Raw genomic sequence first — 13,648 nt, 5'->3', positions numbered from 1 at the left:
GTATATGACAGGTTTTGGAGTCCCTTTATCCTTTTGGTGAGGAACTTTTGGGGTCTCTCCAATTGCTGCAGGTGTCGGGTGAGATACATCCCGAATGGGGCATTGTACTCGATCATTGGTCTGATAAGTGAAGAGTACAGGGGAACAATGACCTCACTTGATCTGGATGTGAATTCAAGATTAAAACAAAAGTTATTTACTTAAACATAATAACAGATCCTTGTTGTCTCATTTTCATCCGGTTCAACTGTGGGATGTTGGATCCAACCTCGGCACCGATCTTGAAGCTTTTCTGTTCTAGGGTTCTGACTTATCCCCTATCCATAATTCCCTGGTCTCCACCCTATTACTTCAGATCGAGCTTTGCCCTCTGATGAATAATACATATGAAAATGTCAACAATAATCCTACTCTCAGTGAAAAAGGTGGTGCTATTCTAGCTAGTTTCTAAATGATATGAACTAGGTAATGACTTTGCAACAAAACACTGGCAATGGCGACTACTTATTGACAAGGAATGCCAAGGTCAACCAATCTTCAGAATTTAATTAGTGACAATTTAGGCAGAGGTCACACAACATGACTCTTTCTTTATGGTAAGTACATAACTTTTGTATCCACTGTTGTCTATTTTTATCCAGTTCAACTTTGCAACAGATTCCCAAGTATACAGTCTCAGCTGGTATCAAGGAAGGACACTCCTAAGAATGGTGGAGCCAAAAGATGAGTGAGATCAGGATTTTTCATCCAGCTTATAATGTGACCACACATGTATGAATTACTGACCAAGTAGTAGCTGCACAGATATCATCAATAGCAGGTTTACTAGCAAAAGCAGTAGATGCAGCCAGAGTCCTTGTGGAATGGACTTTTGGTTTAGACTGTAAGGGTAAGCCCTTTTTTTGCACACATAAGTAATACAATCTTATAACCATTTAGACAAAGTAACCTTAGCAACTGCTTTGCCCAATTTTTGTTTGGAGAATGCCACAAAAAGTTGATCATATTTCCTGAAAGGCTTAGTTGTATGGGGATAGAACCTGAATTGGTGATGATGTCCAGCAAATGAAGCATGTAGTCACCTTTATTTGGAAATCATGGAAAAAAGACTGGTAGACTTATGGCCTGATTTAGATTAGCTTCAGATGTCACCTTAGGTAGGAAAGAAGCAATAGTTCTTAGTGAGACCCTACCCTAATGAAAAATCTAATAAGCAGGTTGACAGGAAAGTCCTTGAAGCTCTGTTATACACTTTAGCTGAAGTGACAGCCACCAAAAATATTGATTTCCAAGAAAGAACCTTCAAGTCCACTGTGACCAATAGCTCAAATGGCATCTGATCAATGTTTGTAACATGACAGTAATGTCCGAAGGAGGAGCAGGATCACTGACTGGGAGCCGAAGAAGAAAAGTCCCTTTTAACAAGTACTTAGAAATCTTCAATGAGGCAACAGAAGAGATGTTCAGGTCTATATGAAAGCTAGAGATGGCTGCAATCTGTACTTTCATAGTTGAGTAGCTAGATCCACTGTGAAAAATTTCTGTTAAAAAACTCTAAAATGGATAGAACAGGTGCTGAGAATGGTGAGTGTAGAAGAGAAATGAAGAAGATAGTACAGGCAGGATGGAGTGGGTGTAGAAGAGTGTCAGGAGTGATTTGTGACAGACGAGTACCAGTAAGAGTGAAAGGGAAGGTCTACAAGAGGGTAGTGAGACCAGCTATGTTATAAGGGTTGGAGACAGTGGCATTGACAAAAAGGCAGGAGTCAGAGCTTGACGTGGCAGAGTTGAAGATGTTAAGATTTGCACTGGGTGTGATGAGGATGGACAGGATTAGGAATAAGTATATTAGAGGGTCAGCCCAGGTTGGAGAGGCAAGATTACGTTGGTTTGGACATGTGCTGAGGAGGGATGCAGAGTATATTGGGAAAAAGATGCTAAGGATGAAGCTGCCAGGTAACAGGAAAAGAGGAAGGCCCAAGATAAGGTTTATGGATGTGGTGAGAGAGGACATGCAGGTGGTTAGTGTGACAGAGAAAGATGCAGATGACAGGAAGAAATGGAAACAGTTGATCTGCTGTGGCAACCCCTAACAGGAGCAGCCAAAAGAAGAAGAAGGTGCTGAGAAGGGGTCTAGATCCTTGGATAAATCCCAAACAGAAAATCTTTTCCATTTACTATAGTATACCTTGGTGGTAGCATGTTTTTAAGAGACTGATAATATATGAACTACCAAGGGAAAAAAGCCTGGCATCTCTGCCTACCATTAGAATGAAGGTACCAAGTGGTTAACTTCTTGGCTTTCTGATCTGGGGGAATTAGTCTGGACAGGTGAGAAAAACAATATGGATATTGATCCAATTTCCAGGAAGGATATACTAGAAGAGGCCACAGGAATGGAAAACATGTCTGCAAAGAGGATCACCTTGGCCTTGCACAATCTTGCTTTCTGTATAAATTTGTTCATTAGAAGCAATGGGGGAAGGCATACAGGAGACCCAGGGCCCATTTGTGGACTACAGCATCCCTCAGTGACTGTCCTATGGAGGGATCAGGGCAAAGTCACTGCTGCACTTGTGGTTTAGATGAGACACAAAATGACTGCAGCAAGACTAGCCCTAGCAACTGAAGGGCAAGTTCGTCAATGTTGGATGAATTACCACTCGTGGGGCATTAGGATAAACCTGCTCTGTTTGTCCACTAGAACATACAACCCCAGCATATGTGTTGCCACAAGAAAGTGGTGCGAAGACATCACCTTTTGCCAGACTCTCATGGTTTTGCGGTATAAAGGATAAGAATGGGTTCTTCTCTGTTTGTTGATGCGCCAGGCCACTGACATGTCTGTCTGTTCTTGAGGAGACTGTCCTGAAAGGCCTGCAATGCTAGAAGGACTGCCCTCATCTCCAGAACACTGATGTAAAGATTGACCTCTTTGTGTGACTATGTACCCTGAATCATCTTCCCTTTGAAATACCCCCCATACTAGAAAGGAAGCGTCCACTGTCACAACGGCCACTGGGGAACTTATGAAATAGTAAATGTAAAGTATCTGGCAAGTGGGATCATGATAATTGTGGACGCCACAAGACTCAATAGTCAAAGGATTAACCTTGGTGGAGGACCGGAGTGGTGAAGAACTTGTGTGGCACTGAGACGCAGACAGAGAATTCTGGAGACTGAAAGGTGGGCAATCTGTAAGGTTATGTCCAGGTGGCATCCAATAAATTCTGTTGAGAAGGCATAAGCTGGCTCTTGGAGATGTTGATGGTGATCCCTAGCTTCTGCAACAATCAGAACAAAAGGTCCCAGTGATTTGATAAGAGCTACTACTGCCATGACTTTGGTAAACACTTTGGGGGGGCTGTGGTGAGTCCAAAGAGCAGAACTCTGAACTTATAGTGGTTGGTTCCCAGCTGGAAATGGAGACACCTCCTTGAATGCTTCTCAATCTTCACATGATAATGTGTATCCTTGAGGCCTATCAAGCACTTCTAATCATCTTATCTCAATAGAGGCAAAATTGACTGCAGCTGGACCATCTGAAATTTTGCCTGCTTGAAATACTGATTCAAATGACAAGTCTAAAATGGGCCTCAAGTCCTATGTTTTCATGGGTACTAAAAAGAAATACAAGTAAACTCCAGATTCTGTGTGCGGGGACTGATTGGATGACTCTTTTTTTCTAGCAGCTTGGAAATCTCTGCTGCTGCAAGCTCCCTTTGACCGGGTGGCACATCAGGAACTCTTTTCCTTTTATCAATGGAAAGGAACAATGGTATAGAATAATCTCTGAATATGATGTTCAGCATCCATGAATTTGTGGTTATGTTTTGCCAAGCTTGCAGCAGTCGGGCAACTCTTCAGGGGTGCTAGAAGGGCTTTTTGGTGAATGGCCCATGAAAGTCCTGATTCTGCAGACCACCCCTGCCCCTGGGTTAATGTCCATTATTATTATTACTATTATTACCTCCTCCTCTGCCATGAAGGAGTCTGTCTCCAGGACTCTTCTGGTAATGACTCTGTAATTTCCTGAACCACATCCTCTTTCCAGCTCTGATTCCTAGAGAAGGAACTCTGGGGCATGGAGAAGTGTATGCCTACTCCAGAGAGAAGGTCTTACCATCTTGCTGGCTACTGGTAAGCATTTCTTTAACTTTGAGTTTGAATAAAGTCGACCCATCAAAGGAAGCATGAATGAAGGATGACCTGAAGCTTTCCGCAAAGTCACAGAGGCACATCCAGGCATGTTGGTGAATGGCAATGCTGGTGCCTGCAGCCCTACCTGTACCATAGGCTGCATTAGACAGCAGTTGCACAGCTATACTTGATGAAGATTGAGGTGGAAAAAACTCAAATCCACTGTCTTCTGGACAACTGCTGGTAATACCCCTAAGAGAGACTTGGAAATTTCTTTTAAGTCTCTCTGAAATCTGCTGACATGAGCTAGATAATTCAACAGCCCAAGATCAAAGATTGCTGAAGCGCAAGTATGCTTCTCAAAGTGGTTCATTGACGTAGATTCTCTGCTAGGGGGATGGGCCGAGGAACTCTCTTCTGATGGTTCCTTTTCATGTGGTAGCTGCTACAACCATCACATCTTCTGGAGGTCCCTTGTTCCAATGTTTCCTGTTTGCAGGGGTGAAGATAATTCTGCCTGCTTTCTTGGGGATAAGTTCCTCCATGTCAGGGTCCTTCCATGTCCATTGAGCCATCAGATCGATGAGTGGATAAATGGGTGGTACCACCCAGGAGGAAGATAAGCCAGACCCAAAGGCTTCCACGAACACAGATTCATCTGAAGAAGGGCCAACTGTGAACCTTCACCCTTCCTATTTCATCAATTTCAGTATCTCACCAAATGTAACATCTGGGGGGGATCTTGGGGAGCCTTCACTCTCATCCAAATCTATGTCTTCTGTGACAGACTGAGGCGCAGAGTCTAGGTGCTTCTGTTTGCATGTCTGTTTTCAATGAACCATATGAGTGGGAATATCAGAGGGTTTAAAATCAGACTGGGAGCTAACATAGCTGGAAACTTTGGAAGCCTATGGGAATGAGTGTTCTTGTCTGACAGAAGGAAGAGAAACAGAAGCTGATCCAAGCTGGGGTATGGATGGTGCTGACCTTGAATAGAGCATCCTTTCCACCAGCCTTGACAGTACCCAATAGAAAACCTTGAAGGCTGAAGAAGCCATTGGCTCCGTAGGCTCCCTCCCAACCTCAGAAAGAATGGAAACCTTGGAATCAATGGGCCTCAACCCCAAAACAAATCTTGGTGCTGAGCTATCTAGTGCTGAAGCCCAGAGGGAACAGACTGCTACAACAACATCAGGATCAAAACTGCCATCCCCGAGCATTGAAACTGAAGGCTTGGTTATGAGACTGTTCTGAATCCAAACACATCAGACCTAAAAGAAGAAGGGAACCAGTTGGCATCAAAGTTAGATTAACTATTGGCTCCTACAAAGGTGCTCCAGTGCAGACTGGGCACAAAAGTACCAGTGCCAATGGGTCGACCTGTACCAGAAAAGAGCACAAAGGAAGGGTAGATGGACCAGCACTCAATACATTCCCAGAGGATGGTATTGAAAGGTCCTCCAAGCTGTAGCTGCATCCTGAGTAATTTTCTCATCATTCTGTTGATGCCCTCTTCAATCAAACTCTTTGAAGACCAGGAAGAGAATGCCACTGATGGTGGTCTGGAGTAGCACCACGGCCGGTTCAGGTGAGAACCAGAGCCATGTCAGAGACATATGGCACCCAGAGACTCTCAGCTCTGATAGCCCCAGTACCTTGGTATCTGATTCCAATGACTGGAAAGGATCTGGAGACCTCGTATGGGACTTCTCAGAGTCCCCTTTCACCTTTGACTTTTCCTTAGATTTCACTTTGGTTTCTTCCTGGCTTTCTTGTCTTGGGTTCTGGAAGATGAAGTGGAAGAGAAAGCAGTAGGAATGGCAGACCCTGTCTGGGGAGGAAGGAGTCCTTTAACTATCAACTTTTCACACTGAGTCTGTAAAGCTCTAGTGCTTAATGAAGCACAGGTTTGGTAAGAAGTATCCAAATGGACTGCACCTAAACAGTACACACACAGGGAGTGTGGGTCCTGGGGAGGTAGCTTATGCCCACACTTTGTACACTTTTTAAATCCCTGACCATCATCAATTAGGAAAAGATAAAACACATACTTTGGTTGTAGATTGTTTTCAGCAAAACAGTTATTCATTGCACTTGTATGTATCCATCTGTATAGTTTAAAACATTTATAATATGTGGGGGGCATCACCCCCCATACCCCACAATGTAGGGGAATGTGCCCCTCACACCCCTCCTTACTATATATTCTAACTCCAGGATCACACTACAGTGGGGAACAGGCCATATATAACTGTCGACGAAATGAGTTTCAGTGAAATGAACTTTCAGTGAATTGGTCTTGCTGATTTGCTTGTCAGTGACAGAGACAGAACTATAGAAGAGAGTTTATTGCGTAAATGTAGCTGTGATATGGTGTTGAAACCTTTGGATAACTCTAGGAACACAGCTGACATTAGGTTACCATTGTTCCTGTGCTGGTTTATAGTGTTGGAGAAATGACTGAAAGCCGTGGTTGTGCTGTGTTTCTGACAGCAGATTATTTACATTTAGATTATGCAGACGCTGAGCATGGATACATTTTTTAAGTATTTTTGATTGGGGGGGTTGCAATGGGCCTGGAGTTATTAAACTCTGTAGCTGTGCCAACTTTGTGTAAAGGTATAATAATGGATTTTCTTACAGGTGGAAGAAACATATTTTCAGATATAGATCTATTTATCAGTACAGAGACTGGAAAAGTAATTGCATCTGCAGCCATTTTAAGAAGTCTGAGGGGAGTTGGTCAGCAGCTTTGGTGGTTGGTTTTAGCTTACACAGAGTTTTTTAATAATGGTGGTATGGACTGGGCTGAAGTCAAATAGCTCAGGATATTTAGCAGAGGCTGCTGGTACTAAAAGGGTGCTGGAAGTATTAATGTTTGTGAGGGACAATCTACTCTTTATAAATTAGTTATTAAACTGTGTGGGAATTGAATCATTATTATTGTTGGATGTAGGTGTGGGGTTGGTAATTTGGCCTGGATGTAAGAGTTTGTTTATGGATGTCCAGAGTCTTGGGTTGTTTAGATGTTTATTTTGGAGGATGTTACAATATGTTTGCTTCTCATGTTTTATTTGGTATTATGTCCTATTCCTTAGTTGCCTCAAAAGTTGAAATGAATTAACAGGACTTCCTTAAATGGAATACAACTCAACTTTCATTTCTTTCAAAAGTGGCTGTCATTAAGATTAACATATTGCCAAGAATTTTATATGTATTTAATGCCTCAAATACAAGAGTGCACAATAAATTTTCAAGATATTTCATTCCTCTCTGTCCAAATTCTTATGGTCTCCTAAATTGGTCAGAATTGCTTGTAAAAAAACTAATATATCCTAAGAACCAAGGAGGGCTGAACCTCCCAGACTTCAAATTATATTATGACATTATTAACTCTAGCAGACTTATGGCTATTTCTAATTTTAATCCAAATATGAAGACATGGTCACTGGGTTGGATAAAACTTTTATAGGATCATAGTAGGTAACTTGGCTAATGGCCCTAGGGCCCTTACAAGCCTAGCCAAGAGTTTATCCCCAAAAAATAAACCTTAGTCAGCACCTGTCGCCCCTGTCAATGAGGGACAAGGGTGGAACCCCTGAGACAAAGCTGTGGTTTCCCATCCACTCATCAAGGTTGCGCTTGAAGGCGGCCAGAGAGGTACTATGTTTGACATGTATGGGGCAACTTCTGGGAGACAAACCTGTTTCTCCAGAAGGTTTTGTATAATTTTTTAAAAAGCTCTTCCTTTTCTTAACAAGGAGAGCTTAAAAATCACAAGGATACATATATATTTAAAGAATAAGATAATTAATCTTCAAAATCTCATTGATACCTTAAATTTATCTAATGCATTTAGTATTCTGTAACCATTACACCTTAACCCAAACCTCAAGTTCAGTAATAAAAATACATAATCTTAATAATGTTCCTCTACTAAAACAGAAATGTCTGTCAGATCTTTACAACTTTAAAATCTAACAGAAATGAGACTAACACTTAGCCTTCCTAAAAACTATTCCATTATTCTGAGACAAATCAGAGAATTGACTGCCAAAATTCTGGAAAACTCTAATATCAATGAAAATGACAAACACATGCAAAATTCTCTGGAACCTTTTCTCAAGGAATAAGAAAATGATCTCAAATGTGTATAAACTTATTATGTCAATTAGATACCAAAATGAAGTCCTCATTTCCAACTATTGTACTGAATTAGATCCATTGATCACAGTTGACCAAAAATTTTGATCCATCCAGATAACTACAAGATCAATCACTTTAAAAAAACTTAATTATACACAATTAATAATAATAAATAACTCTTATCTTACCCCAACTGTCTTAAATAAGTTTGACCCCAAAAGTTCCCCAATCTGTCCTTACTGTGATTCTCAAAAGGTGGATCTTCTGCATATTTTTTGGAGCTGCACATGCTCCTAGAAACGTTGGTGCTCACTTAAAATCAAACTACAAAAAAATGGGCTATGAGAAATCCACACTTTCCTGGAGATATGTTATACTGCATATTCCCCCCTCCATGCTTGATGAAGCTACAGATACCTATACTAGTTACTCTTTTCACCCTAATCAAATTTTATATTATGCTGAATTGGAAAGATAGATCGCAACTCTCCTGGAAAGGATTCAAACAAATCGCAGCCTAGTACATAACAGCCCATAAATACTTACTACATAGAAATTACAGCAACACTTTCTAAATTACTGGAGTTTACTTTATGACCACCTATTAAAGATAGTATTTACTATATTCCCTAGAGTTGGGGCTTAGCCTTTCTCTTATTTATACTACTATTTATTTATGTTTTTCTCAATTTTCATTTGTGAGGGCCTTTAGCTGTTACAGATTAATACTTGAATGATTAATACATATATAAGTAAATGTTGAGTTTAAGTATTAGGCAAATGGCACCTTTGTATAATTTGTTAATTGTGCTTTGTTTATAGATATGTACTACAATTTCTTTATTATTGTTGCCTTGTTTACTGATGACATATGTCTTTATTGTTTTCATATATGTTCTAATTATAAAATTCAATAAAGATTTTTGAAAAAAAAAGTTGAAATGTATTTTGTGTTTTATTTTTGAGCCACTCTTTCCAGGCTTTGTTACTCTGTAGCATTAATTTCTTAGTTTCTTTTGTTAGCCATGGTGCCCGATTGGATTTAACCCTTTTAGTATTTACTGGGGCAAGGTAACTGAGAATTTTTTAGGACTATCTCATTGAAGTGTAAGACAGCAAAGTATAAATGCACAGATTTTAGTATTTCCAATTATATTCTCTTAAGGATCTGCTAAAAGTGTTTGTCATTTTTGAGTTATAAACCTGGCTGCAAATTATATGTTTATGTTGAATATTCTAAGAGCGTAAGTAGGTTGCTAGTCACTTAGGCTGTCTGGAAGGCTGATGGTTGTCCTAATTCTGTTGGGTCTATTAGTAAGAATCCAGTCTAATGTTGATATCTTACCAGTGTACAGGTTTATTGAATCAAATGGGGTGTTGCTATTAATAAGCTACCAGCCTATATTTAGGTCTCCTATTATTATTGTTCCATGTTTTTTTATGGTGGGATATCGAGTACAGGGTAATTTTCACAGTGGTAATGTTTTTACCTGGTGGGATATATATGACTGCTAAACAAAGCATTTTCTTATTATTGATTTTGGGATATGATATAAGTAGTTCTGCAATATTTAACTGTGGTATCTTTTTGGGTTTCTAATACCATGACAGGAATGGACCCCATTCCTAAGTCAAAGTATGATTAAAGTTCAAGAAATTAGCATTGTTTCAATCTTTGATGTTAGCCAGAAGTGCTCTTTGCAGCACCTACAATGTGCCCAGTAAGTTACATGTATTGGTAACATATCTAAGTATGGTTGTAAATTTCTTTTTATAAGACCCATTGCTCTTACTACTATTGGAACTCACTGGGTATCCTTCTTCGACAATGCCCTAATTTCTGCCTGCAAATGCTGGTATTGTATAACTTTGTGTCCCTCTGTACGTTAGACACTGTAGTTACTGGGTGTAGCAATTTCAACGAACAATGCTACTTTTGTCTTCTTTTCATGGACTACTATATCTGGTTTTCGTGCATCTAATTTTTGAACTGTTGTTTATTGGTGATCCCATGTGATGTAGACTTCATTGTTTTCTATAATGCTTTGTGGCTCATGTTTCCAACATTTTTCAGCTACTTCAAGTTTTATAATGTGTGCATAATCCCCAGTGCAACAGTCTTGCCACATTATTATGCCTTTCAGTATACAGTCTTTCTGCCATTAGTATATCACAGCCAGCAACAAGATGTGCAACTGTTTTCAGTTCCGCTTACAAAATCTACATTTGTTTTTTTGCTGTTGTGTGAAGCCAGGGCTTGGTTGAATGTCTCACTGATTTTTTGGATGGAAATTTTGTAAAGGAAAGTATGTAGCCAAATGCATTTGTGCTTCAGTTTTATTGGATCTCGTATGTTAACATACTTAGATTTAAGATACCTGTAATTGAAAAAATCTAAGAAGGTTTGCTGGTACCATCTAGGTGCTGTGGTGAATGACAGACATGGTAACTGTTGGTGTACTGTTAATTATACTTATTGGGGAGGTATGATACTTGGTAAAGTGAGCTAACATGCTCAAGAGACACACCGGTAGTGTTACTGCATATTTTTCAGTATGTGTAAATACATCAATAAGTATAAATGTATATAAACATTGATATGTATGACACATACATATGAATAAATCTTTGCAATCATACATATGTTTCTAGTTGTAGATACCTGCAGTTATGTAACAAATGTACACTATTACAGTAACATTATTTTAATCATCATCACCATCAGCCTCCTTTTCCCATTTTTTTCCTACATGGGGTCGTGGTATCATGTTAACTGTCACCAACTTGCTCGATTCAGTGCCACACTCCTGCCTTCTGCAATACTTATGCCTGACTGTCACAGATCTTCTTAAACACAATCTATTCACCTCTTTGCTGGACATCCTTGCTTCCTCTTACCTTCTTCCTGTCTGTCCCAAATCTTTCTCACCAGATTGTCTTCTGCTTTTCTGCACGTGTCCAAACCACCATAATCTGTTCTCTTTGATCTTTTCTGCAATTGGAGCTACTTTGACTTCTGCTCTTATGTCCTCATTTCTTCATCTGCCCCACAGTGTGCATCCTACCACGCTTCTCTGGCACTTCATTTCCATCACCCTTAGCATCTTCAACTGTTCTGCCTTCACTGCCCATGTTTCTGTACTATACAGTAGTACTGATTGCACAACTGTCTTGTACACCTTACTTTTCAGCTTCTTTGGCATTCTTCTGTTATAGACTACACCTGACACTCTATTCCAGTTGGCTGCAGCCCCTCTGATTCAAGCTTTGACCTCTTCGTTCAGGCTTCCCTTCTCCTCAGCCACCCCTCCCAGATACTTGAAGCTGTTTACCTGAACCACTATCTTTCCTTCTATCTCTATTCTCAGCTTCTTCTGATTTCCCCAGTTTGCTGTCATTACCACCGTCTTATCTGTGTGCTTAGTTTCATCCCATGTGCCTTCAGTTTTCCATTCCATTCTCCTATTATTTGTTGAAGTTCTGGCTCAGAATCTGCCTGTAATGCCACATCATCTGCATACAGCAACTTTGTTGATCTGTCTACTCCGACCTGTTTGCTAACGTAGTCCATCACCAGTATGAACAGCAGTGGGCTCAGAGCTGAATGTTGATGTACACCCACTCCCACTGGGAACCCCTCTGTGAAGCCGAACACTGTTCGTACTTGAGTCTTTGGGTCCTTATGCACTAATTCTACCAATGTTTCTAGGACTTCAAACCACCGCAGTACTTTCTTGGGACCTTGTCATATGCTTTCTCCACATCTAGGAATGCCCATTTGGACTCTTTCCTCATCTCTAGCTTCTTCTCACGTATCTGTCTCACTGCAAATGGTTAGACAGACATTATTTTAAAACCTATATAAATTCAGAGGAAACAGGAAACTGTAAAAATACCTACTGCAGAACTCTGGCCTTCTTGGCCGAACCTGCAAAACCTACTCAGCTAGCTGGTTAGCCCTTTGCCTCTGCAGAGCACCGTGCCTTGCTGACACTAGTTCCCAGAGCAGCAATCCTTCTCAAGGATGACAGGTGGTCTTTAGTCAAACTAAGAAACTTTTAGGAAGTGATAACATGTGGCATATTGGGCTGGATGACTATGGATTACACTGCAGTAAACACAAACCTAAATGTTAACTTGGTCCAAATTTCTTTTAAAATGCTGTGGGGTGTTTGGTATTTAATATAGACATGCTGTGTACTACCCTCGTTCCCATGGCTAGTATAGCTCATCCATGGTCATCTACCTACATCAATGACACCAGACATACACCAATGCATATCACTGTGTTTCATACAGATCAGAACAGCTGAGCTTCATTTGCATAAGAAAAATGTAAATGGACCAGAATTTTCATCAGTAACTGTAAACTGCCATATTTAGCTGTGCTCAGCAGAATTCATCAGCAAATGCTGTGGGGAAAATACAAACTTTTTAAAGTAAACTAAAAAAAAACTTTACACATAAATTATTGGCAAACTATGTAAATTCAATTTAATGTATATTTACTTTCAAGTAAAACATTAATTTTACTCTGAAATGAATGTCAAATGCAAGTAATGCATGTTGATGTCAATGACAGGAGTGGTAGTGATAGAAATTGTGAATCTCTAGTTTCATTTATTAAAATGAGCATCTATAGCAGTATAACAAATGTCTACAGGAAATGTAAAGGGAAAGGCCACTAAACATTTTATTCTGTATAGACCTGGTTATAACATATATATGCTGAAACTGGAAATAAAAAATACTTTCATTTGTTGATAATGCTATATAGGTTATGAGTAGGAAATGTTAGCAGGACATTCAACAGTCTGAAGTCTGCTTTACTTAGTTTATACAAATGTCATTTGGTGTCAGGATAATTCAATGAAGACTTCCAAGTTGGCTGCACATTGATCAATAAGCTTAACTTAGACTCTCCCAGATTGAAAACAGGATATGAGAAACAACAATCAGTAATATTGTCAGCTTGAGTAAAATTTGAATACTGGCTAATAAGTAGACTGCTTGGATGCGAGCACAGAACAAACTAGGAGAATCTGAAAGAAGATCAACTAGAAAAGGTATAAGAGGAAGGACTCACTGGAAAGCATCGTTCAGCAAAAAAAAAAAAAGTTAAACCCCAACTTTGGTGCAAGATATGGCTACCAATAATCTAGAAGAAAAAAATAAGTCAGATCTGACTAAGTGAACAAAACACCAAAGGAGTATGTTAACTAAAATAACAAAAGACTGGAAAAAATGGAAGAAGCTTTAAACAAATATTCAGATGAGCTAATAAAACTGCAAAAATCAGAGGTCAAAATAAAGAAAATGCTGGCTGAGTAAGAAGCTGCTCAAGAAGAGATGTTAACAAAAA

General features: G+C 39.7%; 1 protein-coding gene across 1 annotated transcript in view; it reads right to left on the bottom strand.

Annotated features, from left to right (window-relative positions):
- LOC122814288 (dynein axonemal intermediate chain 3-like) overlaps window positions 1-4,249 on the bottom strand; it is a 948,661-nt gene extending 944,412 nt beyond the window's left edge. Inside the window, exon 1 of the mRNA XM_044086878.1 lies at window positions 4,124-4,249. Coding sequence (XP_043942813.1) covers window positions 4,124-4,249 — 126 coding nt within the window. The remainder of the gene's footprint in view (window positions 1-4,123) is intronic.
- Between the last annotated feature and the right edge of the window lie 9,399 nt (window positions 4,250-13,648).

This window comes from Protopterus annectens, chromosome 10.part0, assembly GCF_019279795.1.
Source record: "Protopterus annectens isolate FY-2018-M chromosome 10.part0, PAN1.0, whole genome shotgun sequence".
NCBI classification, from domain to species: Eukaryota; Metazoa; Chordata; order Ceratodontiformes; family Protopteridae; genus Protopterus; species Protopterus annectens.
This window is presented reverse-complemented; position numbering and strand designations above follow the sequence as displayed.